We start from the raw sequence: 24,798 nt of genomic DNA on the forward strand, positions 1-24,798 counted from the left end.
ATTTCCTTAGCCCTGTTATTATTCCATGTGGACCTATATTTTGCTTTTGCAATCTGAATGAAATTGTAAAAGTTAAATATAAAATTAGACTGTACAAAATGGATGATGGTAGGTAGATGGTACTGGTGACTGTAAATAGTACTTAGCAAGGCAAAAGGAAAGTGCGACAGAGAACAAACTCTTTAATTTGAAAATCTTACCAGGCTAGCTGAATTTAAATTCTCATAAAATGTCACAAACTTTTTTGTTACTTCAAATTTAATTATTTAGTTTTTTGCAAAAATGCATATCATAGATATGTCATTTATTAAAGAAATCTCAACTTATCACAAGTTTTAATAATCTTATCTGTATCAACTTGCACATGAATAGATAGTTAAGGAAAATCATCTTCTTCTTGTTTTGGTTTATACAAACAAATGATGCAGCCAGCTCCACTTTAGAAGAGGCATTCCTCCCTGTGCTGGAGAAAAAGGGGAAAGCCTCTTTTAAAGTGGTGCTTGCTATTAAGCTACTTGTGTTAACGTTTTTTTTTAAAAAATCTACCATCTGATTAATCAGGGGTACTTTTTTAACAGAGCAAGAATTATAACCAATTAATGCAACTGATTAAGCCACTTTAGTGTTGCAGCACTAGGTATTGTTGAGTTGCTGTAATGGCTGAGCCTCTAATAACATGTATAGTAATTCTTGATGAGCTCACAAAACAGTTATAGACATTGTCACTAAAGAAATAGTGGAGAAATCTGATATTGCACTGGATATTATTTCAGTGCTGTTTTCTTAAATTTAAATACTGCTGTTGATTGGGTAATTTAACATTGATATCCCTCAGCTGGTTATCAGGTGAGGAAAGGGGATTTATCTAAAGACTGATCTTAAAATATAGGCTCAGACTTCACATTAATGGAAATTCTGTGATTTTTCCCTCTATGGTTTTTTAACCAAAAGCTGAATGGGTTATGGTGAGTATAAACAGAAGGAGCCAAGAAGGATTAATCCTTTCCCTTTTGGTCCCTTTTCAGCTGAAAATTACCCTCGCTTTTTCACAGGGCGTATGTATTGGTGTGTGATTTTGAGCTGTAAAAACAGAAAGAGCCTCTTTGCCTTTCTTCTGCTCATACTCAGCTTGCCCCAGGCATCCTTGAGTTAAAAAGCAAAACACAACTCTGTGTGACATGTAGTTTTTGCCTAAGGGAGCAAACATATGCAAAGTAAATGTCTGAAGATACTGGTTTCATGTAATTTGGCAGTGTAGCAAGATCGTCTTCATTTTAAGTTTCCATGTGCTAACAGTGCACAGAGAATTGTGAGTTTTCAGTAGATCTACTATAAATAGTCTTGAAACATTTTGTTCTGTCTTTAAACATTTACAGTAAATTAAAAATGTCATTAGCACATTAAGCAAATATGGCCGAGTCATTCTTGCTGTGATCTTTGAATTAAAATATAGGCATCACCCTTTCTGTATACAAAAGTAAAAGTGTGATGATCCACCCTTTCATAGGTCACCTAGATACTGTAACACCTTAACTTGGGAAGTAATTGCAGACATTACTGAATGGGATTGAACTGGATGGTTTAAATGGCTCCTTAATATGCTGGAAGGAATGTCAGCAGATTGGCACCTTTGCACACTGCTGGTGGCAGTGTGAGAAGACCCAGAGCTTTTGGAAAGAGGTACAGAGTTTACTTAAACACATCATCAACATAGACATGCCACTATGCCCGGAAGGGCTTTTTCTAGACTACTGGCCACCAAATATAGAAAATCATGTACACAAAAATACCTTGGATGTAAGGGTCTATGATGCCAAGTCCTCCATTGCTACATGTTGGAAGGACACAAAGCCGCCCGGAACACCGATCTGGTACAAGAAGTTATGGGATCAATTCTTGATGGAGTATGTCACCTGCAAACTGAACTTAGGCCGATTTCTACTAAATACATGGAAAAGTGGAAACCCATTCTGGACTTCCTCGCTAGAGAAGAATTTGTTCCCACATTTTGGCCTCAATATTATGAATGGTTGTAAATACTGAGCTTCTCTATAGGTTTCACCTACACATTAGGAGTATAACAAAGATTAGCCTGGCCACCCACAAGTTTTAGCTAGAATATCTCTCTAAGAAACACGGAACTCTGAAACACCATGTCATTACATACTCACAAGATTGATGTTTGGTTATTCTGTTTTCTATTGCACATATTTCGCAGATGTTGAATCTTTGTACATGTTTTATACCTCTACTTGATAAGTTAACACAATGTTTATGTTCGATGTTATGTATTGAATGTCAAATCATAAGGTTACTTGATTATACTTTGTGAAAAATTTAATATATTAATAAAAAAATAAAAAATAAATGGCTCCTTAGTCCACTTTTAAAGCTATCTGTGATGTGTATGTTGGCACTGTATTAGCTTCTGAAAACAAAGTTCAAATTACACTGAAAAATGGCCTGAAGTGCTGCTTGTGCCTTGCTCACTGGAATGGCTGTGGAGTTGCCCATTACAAACACTATTTTTTACCAGGTGATCTTTTTGCAAAAATATGTTTACACATAGGGCTTTTTGCCTGAAAAGTAAATGCACAGTTTGCTGTTCTCCTGTCCAGCAAGGAATCGTTTTCTCATGTTTTACTTTCAGTAGTATAGTCATCATGCAGTGGAATGTGTAGGAAATTACCTACTAAAGTGAGAATGTAAGCATTTTGGCAAATAGCTTTGACTTCTGAACTAGAAAACTCTGAAAACTGAAGTTCAAGGCAAAGATTAGTGTAGTTTTTTATGATCTTAATGTTATTTCTGTGTGTACTGAAGGAGGGGCAGGATGGATTTTTCCCTGTTACTCCTCTGTAAAGGTTTTGACAGAGCACAGACTTAATAGAGCACAGACTAGTAGAGAATGCAAGAAACTGTTAATATCCCCAAAACCAAGGGAATTTTCTATTCTTCTGAGATAATTATAGCAATAATTACAGCTGTATACCTTTAAATGAGCAACCTGGACGTCTGCTGAAGTATGGCGTATGAGATGATAGCTATGATGTGGTCCTATTGTGGGCAGCCTAAAGGGATTTAACGTGGTATGTAAAAATATATAGCCTTGCCTTTCAGAAGGTTTATTTTTATTTGTATAACAAAGCACTGTGTTTAATATTAAAATGTCAGTCTGGATTTAACTTGGCAGATTCAAGAAGCTTCCATTATTTCTGCAGTCAAAATATACTAGTGTGTGGCAGTATTCCTGGCCAGTGGATTCCAGGAATCCCCCCCTCCAAGCAGTGTATTTGTTTTAGGGGGGACAGTGGTCAATTTCAGACATAGATGTGTTGTAAAATTGGAATATTTGGGGAGGAGACTAAAACAATGAAATCTGCAAAAATATTTGACTATGCCATTTATTTTTTTTCTTATGCAAAAATTTGGAACACATGAATATTACTGTTCTTGTTTTTAAATTCCTTCCCTTTAGCATTATTAAGGCACAAGCCAAAATAATTGCAAGTGAATATGAGATTACTACAAGCCGTTCTTAAATACACAATGTTAATATTTTTTCTTTTAATATGTTCTGTTAGATGTATTACGTTTTATGTACACATTGTATTTATAAAAGATTTATGTAAACATTGTAGCTCTAACGAGGCTACAAGAGCATCCTATAGGACGTTTATGAGATCCTATGAGATGGCAGTCAAGGCTGTGAAGAGGGATTTCTACGCAGCCAGGGATGCATCTGCTAGCTCTCGCCCAGCCCAACTATTTAAAACAATTCGGTCCTTGATGGCTCTGCCACAGGGCAGACAAAACGATAGGGAATTGAATATTGGCTGTGAGGCTTTTGCGAGCTATTTTGCGGATAAAGTCCTGTCGCTCCGCCGCGACCTCCCCGCCACAGTTGAAACAGTTAGTGAACTCGAGGCCCCTTGCGCGTCTTCGTGTCTGGGTTTAGAATGCTTCAACCAGCTCAGCTTGGAGAAAGTTGACAGGTTACTCGTATCTGTACGTCCAACCACGTGCGACCTTGATCCGTGCCCCTCCTGGCTCGAGGTGCCTTGAGGGAGATTGTTAACAAGTCCCTCTTGGAGGGGCGGTTCCCCGAGGCACTCAAGGAAGTGATGGTCTGCCCTCTCTTGAAAAAACAAACTCTGGACCCGGCCGAATTGGCCAACTATCGGCCGGTGTCCAATTTGCCCTATTTGGGCAAATTGATTGAGAAGGCGGTGGCGGTTCAGGTACAGGGTTACCTGGATGACGTTTCTATCCTTGACCCATTCCAGTCCTGCTTTCACCCGGGACATGGGACGGAGACAGTACTGGTTGCCCTGACGGATGACCTCCGTAGACACCTGGATCGAGGTGGTGTGGTGGCGCTGTTGTTGTTAGATCTGTCAGCCGCGTTTGATACGGTCGACCACCTGCTGCTGGCCCATCAGGGTTAGGGCTTCCGCTCCCGACCTTCGATGGGGCACCTTTGGTGCCAGCTTCGGAGGTTAGGAGTTTGGGAGTGCTCCTGGACCCCACCTTAACGATGGAGGCCCATGTGGCGGCCACTGCCAGATCAGCCTTTTATCATCTTCAGCTGATATGGCAGTTGGTTCCTTTCCTTGACCGTAATGACCTAGCTACAGTGATCCATGCAACGGTCACCTCAAGGCTAGACTACTGTAACCCTCTCTACATGGGGCTGCCTTTGTCGCAAATCCGGAAGCTACAGCTGGTGCAGAATGCTGCGGCCAGGTTGTTGGTGGGCGCCCCGAGCTGGGAGCACCTGTGCTGAAAGCGCTGCACTGGCTGCCTATAGCATACCGAATTCGCTTCAAAGTGCTGGTGCTTACCTTTAAAGCCTTACATGGCCAGGGTCCGACTTACCTGAGGGACCGCATTTCCCCATATATTCCCCAAAGAGCACTTCGGTCGGGGTCGCAACACCAGCTGGTGACCCCGGGCCCTAGGGAGGCCAAGCTTGTGGCAACAAGGGCCAGGTCTTTTTTTGTGGCAGCTCCTACCTGGTGGAATGAGCTCCCGGGGGAGATCAGGGCCCTGCGGGACCTTATGCAGTTCCGCAGGGCCTGCAAGACGGAGCTCTTCCGCCAAGCTTATGAGTAGGAGCCGCCACGGCCACTACCACCACCGCTTCTTTATTGAGAGAGACCACTGGGCGGGTGGGGTAACATCTTCCATTACCCCAGTCTTCCCCACTGTGTGCAAGATGTTAGGAGCCTATTTATGCATCTGTAGAACTGATTTTAAATTGTTTTAATCTTGTATTTCGTAATTTGTATACCGAATGCACCAGGTGCCTTATGTGAGCCGCCCTGAGCCCGTTCGCGGGGAGGTTGGGGTATAAATGTCATAAAATAAATAAATAAATAAAAGATTTATTTTTATGTTCACACTTAACTCCTGACTTTCAGCCTACCAGGAGCCATCAAGGCATATCACACTTACAATGATCAAACAATAACCACAATACTAAAACAACTGAAACAGTAATCAGTGTCCTAAGTCATACTTTGATAATGATACTCTGGAAATAATGTGGAGTTATCATGACTATTGGTATAGAATCCAAGCATGAGTTGATGTATTTTGCTTATCTATTGCTTACAGTTGCCTACAGTTTGACATGCAGCTTGTTAACTTTAAATCTCGTGTCTTCACTTTATAGCTTCTTGCTCTCTCTATTTGGATCTTTAATCAGCAATACCAGAAAGCAAATAAGAATTATTGCTACAGGGCAGGTCATATAACTGGATTATAAAGGAGATCTGAACAGTTCCTCCTCAGGAATTAAGGTCACAGGGAGAGGCCCTCCTGACCATCCCATCAATCAACGAAGGTGGTTTGGTGGGTACACGAGAGAGGGCCTTTTCAGTGGCAGCCCCAAAATTATGGAACAGCTTCCCCAAGCAGGTGCACTTAGCCCCTCACTTTCAATCTTTAGGAGGCTGTTGAAGATGGTTTTATTTAAGGCGGCATTTGATTAAATTTCCAGCAGTCCTAAATTGTGATTTTAAATTTTGGTTTTTATGTATTTTATGTATTCAATTTAAGTGTTTTATCTATATTGTAAGCCACATTGACCTCCATATGGAAAGGCATCTAATAAATGCTTCAAATAAAATTTAAAAAATTAAAATGTAAGCTTTCACAGAATAGAAATATTTTGAACTTATTGGGAAATGTGCAAGACAGAAATAGTGAGTGGCTGCAGTGAGGAGAGAGAATCAGGTGAAATTGATCTTTCTGTTGTCTCTACCAGCAACACTTGCATGGCTTTTTGTCCATGTAGGCCCCCTCCAACGCCTAATATTGCATCAACTCCATCATCTCTTGGTCCTGAGCAGGCTGTGACTAGATTATCAGACTAGACTACCAATTGAATTCTGGGTCCGGTTCAAGGTGTTGATTTTAAACTTTAAAACCCTAAGAGGTCTGGGACCAACATACCTTCAGGACCATCTCTCCCAGTATGTCCCTCAGAGAGCATTGCACTCTATGGATCAGCATATACTGGTGATCCCTGACCTGGAGGATGTCCACTTACCCTCGACCAGGGGTCATTTCCTGCAGGAGCGCACAGGAGCAGAGCTCTGGCAGTAAAGAGGCCAGGGGGCAGGCACAATGCAACAAGCCCCACCCCCTGCTCCCAGTAGCCCTCAGTCAGAGCAAGAAGCAGCCAGGTAAACTGCAGAGCCCCCCCCCTCCGGTCCAAAACAGTCCAGTGGCACCTTTAAGACCAAGTTTTATTCAGGTACAAGCTCTCCCTCCTCTGCAAGGACAGATCTGCGCACCCCTCCCCAATAGCTAGCAATCCAAAACAGTCCAGTGGAGCCTGAGCAGTGGGTGTTGCCTTCTGCCACGCTTCCGGTGATGTCAGGGGTGTGGCATATGCAAATAAGTTATGCTAATGAGCTCCTGCATCTCTTTTTCTACAAAATGACCCCTGCCCTCGACCATAGCCAGAGCTTTCTCAGCTCTGGTGCTGTACTGGTGAAACAGTCTCCCAAGTGTGATCTGGGTCCTGCAGGACTTGATTCAGCTCCACCAGGCCTATGGTTGAGGCGGCAGGAACCCAAACTGTACTGGCCTCCCCCTGCTCTGTTCCATGTGCACTGCTTCCATCTTGCATTGATTTTGTCTGCCCGGCCCTCCTCAACTTTAGTTACATCTACCTGCACACATATAGGTAGTTCCAGGAGCAAATGAATTTTTGGTGCCATTTGGTGTCTATTAGTATAAATTGAGATAGTGACTTTTAAATTGTTTATTATGTCTTAGCTGGTTTTATTGTTCTATTTGTATAATGATATAGTCTGCCCTGAGCCTGCTTGCTCAAATATAATTTGTCACGGCTGCTGTAGTGAAATGCCTCTGTGGGGGGTTCTTCCTTTGTGATAATGCTGTTTTCAGTTTATAAAACATTTTTGACTGTGTGTGATGTGTCGTTGTGACTGTTCTGTGCTTAATTTTCTCCAGGTTTACTGGGCCAGATGGGCCAAGTGGTTTTGGATTTGAACTTACATTTCGACTTAAGCGTGAAACAGGGGAATCTGCACCACCTACGTGGCCAGCAGAGTTAATGCAAGGCTTAGCTAGATATGTCTTCCAATCAGGTATCGTACCTTTAAATTGTTTGCTTTGTATTTAATTGTTAATATAGTACCTGATTTTTTGACACCTGGGTATATTTATTCGCTGTGTGACAGTCTTCATTTCTGTGATCTCTTATTTCCTAAGCTCTTTATTTAGGTATGGTTTGCATGACTGATCAACAGAATTACAATTCAAAAACATTTTTAACTGCAAAAGTAGTGAATAGAAGCAATAATGCTTTCTTAGGGGTTGTTTTGCAGTACTGTTCCATGATCTGCTTTTTTAAGGAACAGATCTTCTCCATGTCCATTGTACTCTCTAGAAAAGGGCTCTCTGGATTGATTTTTGTAATCTAGAAGTCTCTTAATAGGTGGCAAAATGGACTTCTGATTTTTGTTCTGTAGTGAATTTGCCATATAGAGTCCTCTTTTCATCATGTACTTAGACGTTAGCGGCTTGATCTGCGTTTTTGTTACTGAAAATAATGCTTAAAATGCATTTGTATGTTGTGTTTTTCTTCTAATGAACAACATTGCTCTTCATGTATAAAAACTTCCTTATCTGTGAGTGGTGCTTAATGTGTAAACTTAGTTCAGGTTCTTCTTTTTTGGATAGATGCAATAATAAATGTTTATAATTTATAGTTTCTTGGACTCTTGGTGCTATGCAATAGTTAAAATAGAAGAAATAAAGTTGTGAGAAGGGGAATCATATTTTTAATTAAGTAAATCTTTGCTTGTTTCTTGCAAGGAGTACTGATAAATGATAATTAGATATGGCATTTAACCTGCTATGTGCCCTTCCACTCAGGCAGAAGCTTTGTACAGCAGCATTTAAAAGCTCAAGACTGTTAACATGGCTTAAATATAGTCGTATTTTCATAAATATAGAACATGAGAGCCTGCATGGTATACTGGTTAGAGTGTCAAACTAGTATCTTGAGACACTGGGGTTTGAATCCCTACTGTGCCAGGAAAGCTTGCTTGAGGGACCTTGCCCAGTTATACATTCTCAGCCTAGCTTTTATTTTATTTATATTTAAATTTATATCCCACACCTCCCCACCATAGCAGGCTCAGGGCGGCTAACAACATATTTATAAACAAATACATTAAAATATATATTAAAACAACATTAAATTAAGATTACAATATAAAAACATGATCATAATGATCATAATACAAGATGGCAACCTTCTGTCTTCATTCATTTGAGTGGCCGCCTCCCAGGCTCTGCCAGGCTGTTACTCATTTGGCTGGTAAAGGTGTTGATGTTACGGCCAGGTTGGTGAAGATGTTGATATTAGGGCCAGGGCTACTTCACAGGGTTATTGAGAAAAACGATGGAAGCTGCTTTCAGTCTCCATTGGGGTGGAAAGGGAGGATATAAATGAAGTAAAAAATTTTTAAATGTAAACTGAAATTGCTTAACAGATACGTTGGTAAGATTTTTTGAACTGTAGAAACGTATCTAACTTTTTGTGAAAGGTATGCATATATTGTCTTTCTGAGCTTAACTTTTAAGTTAAGGAAAGTTTCATCTTTGTGTCCTTAAGCCAGTGTGGTCTAGTAATTGGAATTTTGGATTAGTAGGGGGTGTTGTGAGTTCAAATCACATTCAGCTACAAAACTCACTGGGTGTTCTAAAGTGAGTTGCTCACCAGGAAAATTAGAATGATCTAAATGTAGTGTATAAATGGCTGAAGAACTTTCTGGCAAAATTTAGCAAAACCCTGCCTTCAGTATACATAGAAGAGCGTACTAGTCAACGGAGGAAGGAAATGAATGTGTTACAGTGAAGCCTCATGGAGCATGTTGCATAGAGGCAATATGAACAATAAAGCCAGTCACCCAGGCAGCCTGAAGATCTTCTGCCTGAACGTTGGCAAGGGAGGGAATTTATTGCTCCTCCCTCCTTGACACTTTGCCTGCTGCTGAGCCCACGTTTTGGGGACTGCGAGTTGTGCTTGACAGCCTTGGGCTGTAGGTCAAATCTGAATGGCCTAGTGGTTTTCCCAACTTTCTTCAGTTTAAAATTTTGCAATGAGTAACTCATGATCTGAGCCACAGTCAGCTCCAGGTCTTGTTTTTACTGACTGTATAGAGCTTTTCCATCTTTGACTGCAAATGATATAATCAATCTGATTTCAGTGTTGCCTATCTGGTGATGTCCATGTGTAGAGTCGCCTCTTAGGTTGTTGGAAGAGGGTGTTCGCTATGACCAGCGTGTTCTCTTGACAAAACTCTGTTAGCCTTTGCCCTGCTTCATTTTGTTCTCCAAGGCCAAACTTGCCTGTTATTCCAGTTACCTTTTGACTTCCTACTTTAGCATTCCAGGCCCCTATGATGATAAGGACATCTTTTTTTGGTGTTAGTTCTATGGAGTGCTGTAGGTCTTCATAGTACTGGCCCACTTCAGCCTCTTCTGCGTCAGTGGTTGGGGCATAGACTTGGATTACTGTGATGTTGAATTGTTTGCCTTGGATTTGAACCGAGATTGTTCTGTTGTTTTTGGGATTGTATCCCATTACTGCCTTTCTCACTGTCTTGTTGACTATAACGGCCACACCATTTTTTCTACAGGATTCTTGGCCACAGTAGTAGATAGAATGGTCTTCTGAGTTAAATTCGCCCATTCCCATCCACTTTAACTCACTGATTCCCAAGATGTCGATGTTCAGTCTTGCCATCTAATTTTTTACCACGTCAAGCTTACCTTGATTTTTATAGATCTTACTTTCCAGGTTCCTATGCAGTATTGTTCTTTGCAGCACCGGACTTTCCTTTCACCATCTGCATGGATCCCTCATAGATCACTGCCTTGATGTGGCGAGGGGGCTTGCGGGGTTCGATGAGGCTGTGGGCTATGCCATGGAGGGCCACCCTGGACAGACAGGCCACAGCAGAGCTCGGAAAAAGTGTGATTCACTGGAGAAGGAAATGGCAACCCACTCCAGTATTTTCCAAGAAAACCCCATGGACAGTAACAAAAGGCTGAAAGATATGACACTGGAAGATAAGCCCCTCAAGTCGGAAGGTGTCCAATATGCAATTGGGGAGGAGAATGCAGTCCTAATCAGTCTCAAATGGAGTGATAGGATGGGGTCGACTTTCCCCCCTAAGCATCTTTCAAGCAGTTTGTCAAAGCTCTATATTGCTACCCATATTTACATGAAAAGAAGACAGCCCTGAATGTAAGATGACCCATGCCGAAAAGTTATATGCAAAGTGTCTTATTACTATAACTTTCATACTAATTTAGCACATGAGGGTTTTTTTTGGGGGGGGGTTGCCGTCAAGTCACAGCTGACATGGCAATCCCATGAGGTTTTCAAGGCAAAAAACATTCAGAGGTGGTTTGCCATTGCCTGCCTCCGCATCTCAACCCTGGTATTCTCATCCAAATACTGACCAGGGCGGATCCTGCTTAGCTTCCAAGATCTGACAAAATCAGGCTAGCCTGGGCCATCCAGGACTGGGCTTAGATAAATAGGGCATTATATAATTGTATAGCATTTGACCTTCTATGTGCATGACAAAAGCAGCAAACCCAGGCTACCAACAGACAAGGCCGAATCCTCTACCTACTTGAGAGTCCCCGGCTATGAAGGAAAATATAATTTTGTAAATTAAGTGAAAGGGGAAAATATAATCCCCCCCTTTCCCCCTGACCTGGAGAAGGTTAAAAATTCTCCAGAAGAGATGGAATGCTGAGAGTTAAAGGGAGAAAAAAGAGAAGCTAGAGGAGATCATCTCCTCAGGCCTCTGAGCTCATAGAATACTGGGGGCAGTGAGTGATTTGGGGAAGATATATAAATCCCCCCACCAGTCTCTCATGCTTCCTATCTTGTCATGATTTATGTTACAAGTGTGTTCTTTCCAGAATTGTACCTTATCATTCTGTAGTAGAGTTAGCACATGCTTTATGCTGGGAAACTGTACATTTTGTAAATGTGGAATGATCAAGCCTTAATATGAGAATTTTAAATATCCTTGCTAGAAAAAGAATGGCACTTGATTGGGCAGGCACTTAACATTTTATACTTGTACCTAGCAATATTGATTCCCCCTCAAATCTTTGTGTTTCACAAATTAGTTCTAGTATATAGGAAACTGAAATGTTTTTTCTAGTTGACTTATGTATTGTGTTTTTAAAAATAATCTCCTGTGACTTCAATATGCTTGAGCAAATTGATAATCGTTTTTGGCAAGTGTAGCCTGAAAGACTTCAAATGCTTAAGGTTCTTTAGAATCCAGGTAGTTAATTGTGCATAGTAAGATAATAGGGTCTGCCTTCTGTGTAGAGCAGGGCCTCTGCTGTTGATTAGGCTGTAAGAATATTATACCGTGTTTCCCCGAAAATAAGACGCTGTCTTATATTTATTTTTTCTCAAGAAGACACACTAGGGCTTATACCACAAATGCATAGAAATCCTGCTAGGGCTTATTTTGGGGGTAGGTCTTATTTTCGGGGAAACAGGGTAGTTCCTGGTCTTGAATCCTGCACTGTCACTCCCTTCTCCGGTGATGGGCTTGAATGGACGAGTATTTTACTTGTGTGAATCATCCAAACTGTATTTAAAGGGATTATAGAAGGGCTGAATTTCATGGAACTACTAAGCTTGATCATCACTTTTCCCCAGCAGTTTAAAGATATCTGTCTCCACAGCCACAAGTCCTTCATAGCGCCGAAATTTATTATATTTTTTCATGCTTTAAAAATATTGATTTTTTTCACTTTGGTTCCTGAAATATATTTTCCACAGACACTGCAGTGTTAACAAGTATACGTCTCCACCAAAACCATCATGGAAAAATCCAGATTCTGTTTATGATAAGCTTGAATTGAGTCTCATTTATTCTCAGGCTTGTGTGTGTGTGCAGCCAAGATGGAAGACTTCCTGATTTAGAAAGACTCTAACATAACTTCAGTTTGTTGCAACATCAACATTTAAACACTCAACAAATTCCAGTTTCTTTCTTTACCCAAGAAACAAACCTTGATGTCTGGCAAGATAAACAAGAAACAAGCTATCCCTGTTGAAGCACCTGAATTTAAATGTCACATATAACCAAGTGAAGTTCATCAGACTTTCTCTGAACCAGGAACACTTCAGTCTTGGCTCCATTTGCAAGAAGAGTGGGAGCTTGGAAGCCTGAGAATAAACCATTTCCCCCCGATGTCTGAAATGTCTGTGTTAAGCTGCAAGAACTCAGTTCTATGAGAACTAGGATGATTCACCACTTCTTCAGTAGAGGTGATTCTTTGACAGGAACAGGATGAGAAAAATGGAGGGAAAGTACAATATTTTCTGTTTTATTGATCCAGGTGATTTTTAATGTATTATTTATAGAATAGATTTTATATAAGAAGAAGAAGAAGAGAAGAGATTGGATTTATACCCCGCCTTCACTACCCAAGGGAGTCTCAGAGTGGCTTACAAACTCCTTTCCCTCCCCCTCCCCACAACAGACACCCTGTGAGGTAGGTGGGGCTGAGAGAACTCTTGACAGAAACTGCTCTTTTTCAAGAACAGCTGTACCAGAGTTATGGCTTGCCCAAGGTCATCCAGCCAGGTGCCAGTGGAGGAGTGGGGAATCAAACCCGGTTCTCCCAGATTAGAGTCCACGCACTTAACTGCTACACCAAACTGACTAGCTAGTAATCTGCTTAGTGCCTGCTGAAACTTTTCATCTGGAAGACTTAAAAGCTGTTTTACTAGGAGAGTGTTCTCTCAACAGTATTTGTGAGCTGGCTAAGTGGTATTTACTGCCGGAGAATGGTAAGATAAAACAGAACGATGTCAACTTAGTGGAGATTAAAAGTGGGGTGCAAAGCCTTATGTGTAGTTAATTTGGTTTAGCTGCGCTAGCTAATAACTTTTTCTATAACAAATATGTTTTATTAGCTGAAAATATGTACCTGTCAGGTTTTTAAAACCAGTTTTAGACATAAGTACTGGGATCTAAAGAGCGACTTTTAGACACACTCAAGAGCTTGCAGAGTCCTGACATATTTTTAAAAAGTTTTGTTCCTGGTTGCTGTCTTTGACAACCCAGATCATCCATGTAAAGATCTGCCCTTAAAAGCACTAAGGTATTAATAAATAAAATATGCCTTATCAGAGCCCCAGAAGGATAAACTGAGTTCTTTGAATCCCATGTCTGGCCTTCACATTCTTGTATCTGAAAGGAAATGCAGTACACATTTTGAAGAGGCTGAGCCTCAAACAGAGCAACTGTTTTGTTGTAAAATAAGCACATAATCTCTGGATTGTATCTCTCATTACAGTGTGACAGTTCCATAGGGTGCAGCAGCTGGCAACTCTTTCTCAATTATTGAGTATACCTGCAATTTTTCTAATAGCTGAGAAAAGATATTTAAGCAACATAAATATGCCAAATAGTACAATTTTATATGCTAAATTTTTAATCTCATTTTATCTCATGTATTTTATCTCATTAAGTCAGTAAAATGACTTTAAATTCGATAGGAAAGTATGTTTTACATATTTGAATTTCACTCCGAATTTCCATTTTCCCAGGGGGAAAAGGGAGGGACACAAATTTTTTGCTGTGCTTTCAAAATTTCTGGAAGTTTTACATCTCTATACCCAAGCCCTTTGGGGAGCAGCAAAGAGGACAATGCTTAATCTCCATCAAGCATTTATTTCTCATTCTTTTATTGGACAGGTTTCTCTACATCCCAGTTTGTGTGACTGGATCAAAAAAGGCAGTTAAGGCTTCCTTAATAAAGAGCCAAAGAAAGATAGAAGGAACAAATAGCACAGGGAACCCTCATCTTCTTCCCCCTTTCTATCCAGCCCCTTTGTGTATGAGCAGTAGAGAGAGATGCCTTGTTACATTCCTGTTGGATTAGTAACCCAGACCATATTTTCCTGCATGCAATGGCAGGTTGCAATCAATGGCACATGAGAATTTTCATATACTTGTATGTGTGGAACTGGTAGTTGATATTAAGATCGGTGGGGCCACAAAATTTAGTAAGCTCTGAAGTAGGGACCCAAGTTAGAAAAAATTGAGAAATAATACAGCATGTTGTGAAGAGAGAAACTGGTAGATGTTTCAAGTAGACTTTGAAATATTTCATTTCTGAGTTGTCTAGTGGCTCAGATGTAGCAACATTTCTCAATTGGAATAGAACTATATTTTAATGTATTGCACAGCTTTAATGCTTGGTAGTGGAAAGCATTTGTTAATATGTACCGGGGCAAAAACTGTTACCCTGAAGTTGTTGTCTTAATAAAATTATTAGAACTATTACAGTGACTATGGATTGAAGAGAGAGATTCATATTTAGATCTTCAAAAGTTGGCAGGTACGGCTGATTAAACCTGGGATATGACACGGACACATATTCTGTCAGTGACAGCTAATTAGCCTTTGCTCCTGATCAGGTCCACCATAAAGTTCTTTTAATTTGTTTAAGTAAAAGTTAGTACAGATGAACCCCTGTTGTGTTCCACATTCTACTTTGCCCCAATCTTTCCATATTACTCTTCTTACATTCAGAATTTGGATAGATTTGTCATGAAAGTTGGAGTTGAAGATTCTAAGTAGAATTCTGAAGTACAGAGCAAAATCCTGCTTTATAGTATATACAGTTTTGTTGCTAAATGTATTTACATGATTTATAAACTCACCTTTTTCCCGATGCATAGGCAGAGAAAAAGTTTCCTGGTAATGAAATTCTTCTTAATTGTAACTTTGCTTGGTATTGTTTGGACTTCCTTAGAAAAGCTGATCTCGCATGCCACTGTATGGTGAGTTAGGGACTCACTTTCAAGCCTTAACACTGGTTTTACTGGCTCTTAGGGATTTAAATTGGCCTTCATATCATTTTTCACATGGGTAGTTTTCTGTAGTTTAATTGAGCAGTCAGTGTGAATTTTGTGGTTTGTGTGGGGGAAAAGAGACATTTTTTAAGTAGTCAGTGCTCCAATAGACACAAACAGGTGGGTCTCCAGCAGAGACATTAGCATTTGAAAACCAGCTCCAAATGGCTAGGATTTCCCAGGAAAAGTAGTCTGGGTAGCAAAACGCAGGGATCGATCAGCATAGAATTGAGTGAGCATTTGACATGCAGAATATTGTGACAGAAAGACAAGCCAGAAGAATAAGGGCCTTTGTGGCTTTGTTTCATTTTGCCGTACTGCGACTGCAAGGCTTACATCATTAAAACTGTTAATCAGCAGAATCTGGGCGGATGTTCTATCTGATCTTGGAAATATTGGGAATTAAAAATGTGGAGACTAAACTGGAAGGGAATGCTTTAAAACAGCCATCATTGTCTATGTATTCTTTTTTCAAAAGTCCTAAAATGTGTGTATGTAATCTGAATCTGCAGGCTGTTACAGGTCTAGGGTAAGCACCGTCTTCTGCAGTGTATGAAATGGTTTATCACATCTAGTGTTAGGCAACTCTTATCTGATTCATTCACTTTCCACATCTGTGTGTTAATCAAGAGACATTTCCTTTACTTATGTCAACACTTCAGTTCCTCACACCATGCCCTTGAGCCAAGTTGCTCCAGCTCAGTGATGATAAAATGTGAGGAAAGCCTTCCTAAGCAGTCATGGAGAGTTTCCAAAGGAAAACAGAGTCCTCATTGCACCTCTTCTTGCCATTATTTTATGCCTACCTTAATACATCACAGCACAGTATTAGTATACACTTCGTCCTTTGCATTGATCATTTTGAGCCTGCAAACACGTGGAATTCTGACACAGCATGGTGGGCACAGCAACAAAATGGCTGCCACAAAATGGTTGTTGCAGGAGGTGGAGCGATCCACAAAATGATTGACACAGCTTAACTTCAGTAACACAGGGGTGTCAAACATAAGGCCCAGGGGTGTCAAACATAAGGCCCAGGAGCTGGAACTGGCCCATCCAGGGCTTTTAGCTGGACTGCAAGCAACTGGTATGTATGGAAATGTAAGGTACTCCCCCCTTTATGGTATCCCTTGGGGAAAACCTATTATTGCATATGATTAAATACATTTATTGGGGCTTTTGTGGGTTCCCCAGTAAATCAATTGCTTTCACTGCCAGGAATCAATTGCTTTTGTTTGTATTTTGAGTAAAAAACATAGTTGACTGGGTTTGCCTGTGTTCTTTATAAAGTTTATATCTCTGGTACCCGGCATTACATTTTATGGCACACATGGCCCAGCCCAACAAAGTGACTTTTTTGTCAAATCTGGCCCCTGTAACAAATGAATTTGACACCTCTGGTATAGATCCTTGTGCTGTGGTGGCAGCTGCCTCTGTCAAAACATTAAAAAAAAAAATCCGCACAGCCAATCCAATCCCCAGTAGTCAGTCGGACACTTGCAAGGCAAAAGCTCCAGCTGGTCCCACCCACTTCTTAAAAACACTTGGCGGTGTCAGAAAAGGTGGTGGCGCGTGACATGGCACCCATGGGCACAATGTTGGGGACCCCTGCAATAGGGCTAGGATTACAAAAGCTTTTAAAAAGTGCAAAAAAGAAAAAGGTATTGGACATGATATACATCATAATGCAGAAAATGGAATTACAAATGTAATGGATGATGCAGGAAGAGCAGGATAATACATACAGTAAACCGTGTAATATATAATCATGTTCCCTTATAAAAAGCATCCACAGATAGTGAACAAGAGTCTAAGCTAGGAACTAGGGGATTTTGAAGAAGGCCACACTCCCTCATTCACAAGATCAATGCAGTGAAAGGGACAGAATAGCTGACCCCTTAGGAATTTGTTGTAGCATGACATTTGTTGCAACATTAAAAAATTTAAAATCTTAGGAACTGAAAAAACAAAACAGTCTCACATTAAAGCCATTTTTGGGCCTTAGGTGTTCTACATGATCTACTTTTGTAGTTCTGGTCTTCAGACCCTGGATAATAGTGACAGTTTGAGTAAATTGCTAGTTTTGGTTTTATTTAAATAGGTTTTGAACAGTTTAATTTTTGATTTAGTCTTGTGATCGTTAAGAGACTAACTTGCCTAGTGATCTTTTGTTTATTCAGAAACATGGTTGGTTCAGTCTGAGGCCTACTAAAAATCACGGAACTGACTCTTTCACTCTGAAACCTTGAGGTTAAACTGACTGTAGTTTCAGAGAGTGAGGTAAGGGAGACACAGATGCCAGGCAGACCATTAGGCCTAGCAATTTCAAGGCCAAAGAATCCAAGAGGGAGTTTGGCTTATGCATTGCATCTAGTTAGTACAAGGACCTATGGGTTGGAGAAGGTGTTTGCTTAGGCCCTATAAAGCTGCAGAGTATATGGTCTCATTAAGGCAACTCACCTGATTGGTTGGGTCATCTGGGTAGCAAAATACCTAATTTGTCAAGTTACATCATTGGCCATACCTTTGACTGGTCAACTACACTCATGTCAATGCGGATCAGTGGGCATAAGGGAAAGATTTTTCGTTCTAGTTTCACCCTTTGTCTAGATTACATCTAACTTTAGGACACTTCTTGATTCTGGGTGGGACCATGGTAGCCAGAGCACCTGTTTTGGACTTTGAAACTCTTTTGGACTCAGTCTTCTCAAGTAACATCTGAATCTAGAACCAATGCTTCTAAATGTGCTTAGCTGTTCTGTGATCCTCACTGTTCATTGCATTTATTTATTTATTTCTCAGATTTATATCCCGCCCTCCCAGCTGAAGCCGGCTCAGGGCGGCTTACATAAAAGAATAAAAACATATAAGTAAACAATTTAAACAATTCTAAAACCATATAAAACCAGTCCAACATTATGAGGTGCTAACATTTATATTGTATATTCCTGCACATTCTTTTAATAAATCACTTATGGTATTCTTGGGTTTTGGGGCTTCAGTCTGAGTCCAGTACTTTAGCCCAGATTTTCTGGAACTCACCTTGTAAGTGTCCTACTCGGGAGTGCTAGAGACTCAGTCCCTTGGTTTCTGGCTGTTGGGGTAGTTAAAGCAGACTGGTGGTAGCGTTACCCTGGGGTTATGAGGAGTCACACCCCAGTACTTTGTGGTTTTGCCATTTACTAACCTGTCACCCTTAAGGAAGCTTTTATAAGTCTTTGATAGCAATAAGGCTTAGAAACCCAAGGGCAGCTTGCATTTCTAAAAAACGTCAGTTACAGATAAAGCCTAAACGTAGTTCAATTTATCTACGAGTAGCAATGAAGACATCCAGTGAATTATAAAAATTTACACAAATTTAGCTAAGCTCACTCTCATAATGTTGCATTCAGGGCAAAGCCTAGCATTTTTATGCTACCCAGGGTTTCTGGGATGCACAAATACCACAGTAAAAAGTAAGACACAATGCAAGATTACAGTCTACTAACCAGTCTGGAGTCAGGAAGCCCAAGGTTCAGTCCAAAGGTTGGGGGGAAAAAGAGGGTCTGGAGTTCAGGGTCCAAGGCTTGGAAGCCAGGGCAGGATACAGGGTCTGGGTTTCTAGCTGGAAAAGCAAGCACACGTTATACAGGACAGGGTACAAGGCGGCAAGGTAGCACTCTGTTCTCTGAGTGGGTCAGTTCACGGAAAGGGTGGCAAGCAAAGTTGTTTCCATGCCAAGCTTTGCTCGGTTTGTTCCTTTTAACTGCCTTCTTTTTCTGATTCATCCCCAAAGCCCAGGTGTCACTTCTTCCCGGTAGATTCCTCATCCTCCAGGTAAAGGTCCTTGCTGCTTTCTATCAACATCTCAATCCTGCTCATATAAAGACTCTGTTTCAGGAACCAGCATTGACAGCTGCTGTGCCTCCCTCCAAAGCTGTCAAGCATTCCTTCTTTCTTCTACACTCTACTGGTTCAGGAGAACCCGATGGAGACTGAAGCTCTGGCCTCTGTGTCCTTTCTGTCATCTTCTGCCAGAATGAGCAGGCTGGCTGTGGCTGGGAAGCATTCTCGCTTCTCGATGCTTCCCCGTTGTGTCTGTTTCTCAACCCAGCTGCTTGGGTGGGTATTCCACGAGTGCAGGGCCCAACTCCTCTAATTTGTCTTCTGAAGAGGAGATGACAGCTGGCCGGTCCATGACAAATAAGGTATAATTAAACAGAGTTTAAGGCCACAGACTCCTAATGCTGAACTGACATCTACCCAGGATACCCCCATTTTATACTGAAAATTGAGTATTATAGAGTATTTTTAAAAAAGAGTGGGGTGTAGCGCTATTTGTCTGTATGACTGAAAGAGAGATATTGAGAGTTAACAGTAGTTGAAGTTTAACATATGTAACATTGTATACATTGACAATTTCTCATGGACAATGTATGCATTATCTGTTCATGAACAGGAAATAATATACATCACCCAGTCAATGTACATATTCTCCATTATACCTTGGGGAATGAGGCTATGTTGATCATGTCTTCTGCATTCTCTAGCCAATATTCATAATGTCCAAAAGTCCTTGTGCAATGTGCTTATTTTGACAGAATTATGTACACTGCTCTGTCAATACATTGTGAAAGAATCATGGCTTTCATTTTTTACTCTAGTTGATGAACTTGTTTCAAGGTTCCTGGATTCAGAGCCCAATCATGAGGGCTGCTGAAGCAGCTGTCACTGACACAGAAGCAGCACTGCTGGTCTGTTCCCTAAGGACACTCTGCGGGGAGGGAAACAACATGAGCCCCTCTGCAAGGCACGGATGGCATAGCAAGTGTGCTGGAGTCCATAGCAACCCCAGCAACATCCACCAATCAGACAATGGCAGCTGATGATGCCCCTGTGAATGGCAGGCGCAACCAATCACCACCAGCTGATAATGCACACACACAAAGAGACAGCAGACAGGGAGAAAAGCCCCAGCAACAGCGCAGCCCCAACAGAGGCCCATGGGAAGAGCATCTCTTCCTGGGCAAGGGTCTGACTGGCAACAGAAGTGGTGTCTACACACAGCCATCCCTGCTCCAAGCCCTTTTCCCCAAGAAAGTAAAAACAGAAAGACAGAGGCCAGGCATGAATCCACACTCCCATCCCATTACCCAAGACCAGCATCCTAACTACTGGGTCAAGAGGGTAGGTTCAAAGGAGGCATGTCACCAGACATTCAGCTGCAGCTCTGACATCACCACCAGCCACACAGGGCCAGGCAGAGATCATTTCCCCTGAGAAACATGGCTCAGTGGAAGAGCATGACCAGGGCTCCTGTTTTGATCCCAACAAGGGGAGAGGTAAAAGGTAGTCAAAAGACTTTGAGATTATTGTTTGCCCCCACAAGCTGCTAAAGGGGAAACAGGGCAACCCAGCCTATGGGCAGCTCCAGAGATCCATCATTTTGGCGGAGATGTCACTCCATAACTCCTCTATGCTGCACCCATGACAGCCGCTGCTTTACCATCCACTCAGAGTCCTCTGCTCCTGCACTGACATGTTACATAGGTTTTCAGATGCCAACAGTGCTGTGGGAGAGTGTGGGACCAAGGGATTGCCCCCCCCATGGCAGAGTAGCCACCAGACCATTTCCCATGCAGACTGCATACAGCTGCCAGCAGAGTGTGTGTGTGTGTGTGAGAAGGTTTTGGGGACTCAGTATGTGGGATCAGCCTTCAAGGTGCTGCGTTTACAACTTGTTCTGGAAGACTCTAGGTAAGTCAGATTCGGATTTAGGCATGCAGTTAAGAAGCCCTAGGAGTTTAGTCAGCTTTTCTACATCAGATCATTTAATTCCAGGCTGGAGATGCACCTCAAATGTTTTGGGTTTGTTAAGGGTCTAGTACACAGGTAAATACTGTTGGAGTGTGCGGACTCTAATCTGGGAGAACCGGGTTTGATTCCCCACTCCTCCACTTGCACCTGCTGATGTGACCTTGGGTCAGTCACAAACTCTGGCACAGCTGTCCTTGAAAAAGAGCAGTTTGTGTCAGAGTTCTCTCAGCCCCACCCACCTCACAGGGTGTCTGTTGTGGGGAGAGGAAGGGAAAGGAGTTTGTAAGCTGCTCTGAGACTCCAAGTGAAGGGCGGGGTATAAATCCAATCTCTTCTTCTCTTCTTCTTCTCCTGCTATTTAACCTTTTATTAAAGCATAACTGCTAATTTCTTAACTTTGAATAAATTAATAGAAAATTATACCATCCATTATTGTTACGTAGGTAATTAAAGAACAATTATGAGTCCATAAAAATTTCTTGCCCCAAAAGTAAGTTGGTCACAGGCAAGGAGCCCCTTCAGAGAACAAGCTCTTGATCTGTTTCATATTTATAGGCTTTTAACAACATCTCCTAACATTAGCTAACTGTACCACTTGATAATAGTGCACATTCTTGGCTGACTCATTATCTTATTACCTCAAAGAACATACGTTATCTATATATCAAATGTCTTAAAATATATAAAAACTGTTAGTTCATTCTGGCTGCTTTTCATCTTAAAGTCTATTTAAAAACAGTGATTACAAGTTTCTAATAAGTATGAATATATTTTGGCCTTCCACCAACACACCCATCTTTGAACTATGTCTTCACTTCTGTAAAGCTGGACATTCTCAGACACTCTGTGCACCTGGGCATCAGCAAACAATATCTATTGATATTTTTCTTATTCCTTTTCAAAGCTAATCTGTTCTGGGTCTGAGAACTCCCTTTTTGTCCTATTTTAGGTCAGAGGCCAGCATAGCTTTGTTTTTATGCACAGATACATTTTCTGTGATTTTTTTAAAATCAACCCTAGCACTGTATTTCTGGGTATATCTGTGACAAGATAAACAAAACAGATGTCCAGTGACACCAGAAAGACCAGTGACAGTGATCCCAGCATAGGCATCCTTGTGTCTGAGCAGACCCTCTCAGATGTGTGAAGATGTCACAGATGGGGGAGGAGGTGGGAATGGGAAGGGAATGGTTCTTATTGGCCCACAGACAGGGACAGGGTTGCAGAACACCCCAGACTTTATTGAACTACAAATAATGAAGATGCCTGATTAATTGGGTTGCTAGCTTACTCTGTCCAGTAAAACCTGTGCATTTGCAAGCTACTTTCGGAGCCACGTGGTGACAGGCTAAGCTTTCCTTAGCATAGTGTACATGAGGCAGACTTGCTGGTCAGAAACCTGGGCAAGGCAGGATGTTCCAGGAGCTGGGGCTGCTGGGCTGAAACTATTGATTGAGCGGAGTGACAGGAACTGCACCAGTCATACTCCTGGGCAACGCTCCCTCTAAGCTGTGGAGTCTTGTGAGCAAAAATTCTACTTGGTGAGCTACTGACATTAAAGTTGTGAGCGAGCGATTTGGCTGCTGCGTAAATCAGTTTGCTCTGGAGCCCTCCTTCCTGAGCAAAGACAAAAATGTGTGAGCTGGAGGCTAAAAAACTGAGCTGGCTCACGCTAACTCAGCTTAGAAGGAACACTGCTCCCGGGTCTCCCTGTTGAATCACTAGCTGCACGGATGCCAAACAGATGTGTGCTACAGTTGTAAACAATGTAGATGTCATGCTGGCCACAGCTATGCTTGGAGGGCCCTGGCAGGGACTGCAGTTCCACTCTGTAAGGGGGCCCCATTTGCTAGAAAGAACCCCTGAGGTGCATGCTGTAGCCTTCCAGATGACACTTACTGATCCCATGAGGAAGTTCTCTAAAGCGGCAAATGCTCTATCTCAGGGTGGCCAAACTGTGGCTTGGGAGCCTCATGCGGCTCTTTCACTCATATTGTGTGGCTCCCAGCAGGGCAGCTCGGGAAGCTAAATATCATTAGCCAGGGCTATTTTTGGGCAGGAACGCACAGGAACGGAGTTCTGGCTGGCTCCCAAGTTGGCCACGCCCAGCAGGAACTCATTAGCATAATAGGCCACACCCAACAGCAAAAACTCATTAGGATTGGCTACATTAGGGGTGTGTGGCCTAACATGCAAAGGAGTTCCTGCTACAAAAAAAAAGGCCCTGGGTTTTGACAACAAAGTGAACTGAATAAGAGGCAAAAGGTGGGTGTGGCTGGATGACCTAACTTCTGGTAACATGGGGTGTATGGCCTAATATGTTAATGAGCTGTTTTGTCAGGGGTGTGGCCTAATATGCTAATGAGTTTCTGCTGTTGGGTGTGGCCTATTATGCTAATGAGTTCCTGCTGGGCTTTTCCTACCAAAAAAGCCCTGTCATTAGCAAATAAATATCATTGGACAAATAAGTACCATTATCAATATCTGCTTTTACACCTTTTCTTATTATTTTTGGCAGTCTCATTTAATGTTAATAAAAAGCAAATTTGCTTATTTTCCAATTAAAACATGTAATATCTGTTCATGTCTTGTGGCTCTCAAACATCTGATGTTTATTCTATGTGGCTCTTACGTTAAGCAAGTTTGGCCACCCCTGCTCTATCTGTTGCTGCTGCAAGGGACTCTGGTCCTGTGGTTGCTTGGCCAGGCGATACACAGAGCACAGTGGGGCCCAACCCAGAGTTTCACACTGTCACCTGCTTGAGGGGAGGGGCAAAGGAGTTGACTGTAAACATCCCTGTCCCCCCATCATAGGCAATGTTCCCAAGTACATTTCCCTGCGAGTATGTCCGATTGCATGACATGAGGGATTGTGTCATGGAGTCTGGCTCAGCTTGCCCTCATATGTACGCACCACTGCTCTTGGTTGTTGGAGCCAGCATCATCAGGGCAGTGCCTGAGGTTCTGCAAAAAAAAATTGGGGAGGCACATGCAGACTCCCAGGCCAGGGCTTTTGGACTCCCATCCCTGCTCATCTGTCAGTGTGTGGTTGCCCTTTGTGTTGAGCCTCCAGAGATTAAGGGTTAATGTTTGAACATTGCATAATACTTTAAATGTTGACTATTATGAATGAAATTATAGGATGCCTTAAGGGCACTATGAAATATACATTCTTTACCAATTCATGGCTTACTCCTCCATAAAAAAATCTACCAGTAAAACAAACTTGCACAGTCTAGTCCAGTCTGCTCCCTGCTATGCTGTGTTTCTATTCACATATGGATAGTTTTTACACAGTGGACCATTAAAAATATAATGTATCACTTGCAGTTTGAAATGCAACAGTTCATTCTACCACTGGTCATTCTACCATCGCCTTCCGCTACATGTTGCCAGGCAGGGGAGCATGGAAACAGCTGCCCATGAGACTCATTGAGAGAATCCGATTAGAGCTATGTTTGCTATAACATCAGAGATCAACTCTAAATCTAGTCTACTACTGTTTAGAGCCAGGTTACTTACTTAATTACATATATATATAT

General features: G+C 41.7%; 1 protein-coding gene across 1 annotated transcript in view; it reads left to right on the forward strand.

Annotated features, from left to right (window-relative positions):
• The window catches only part of SUFU (SUFU negative regulator of hedgehog signaling), a 124,902-nt gene that overhangs the window by 17,668 nt on the left and 82,436 nt on the right, over positions 1–24,798 (forward strand). The window contains exon 4 of the mRNA XM_015420093.1: positions 7,489–7,625. Coding sequence (XP_015275579.1) covers positions 7,489–7,625 — 137 coding nt within the window. The remainder of the gene's footprint in view (positions 1–7,488; positions 7,626–24,798) is intronic.

Source organism: Gekko japonicus, unplaced genomic scaffold, assembly GCF_001447785.1.
Source record: "Gekko japonicus isolate JY-2015 unplaced genomic scaffold, Gekko_japonicus_V1.1 scaffold29, whole genome shotgun sequence".
NCBI lineage: Eukaryota > Metazoa > Chordata > Lepidosauria > Squamata > Gekkonidae > Gekko > Gekko japonicus.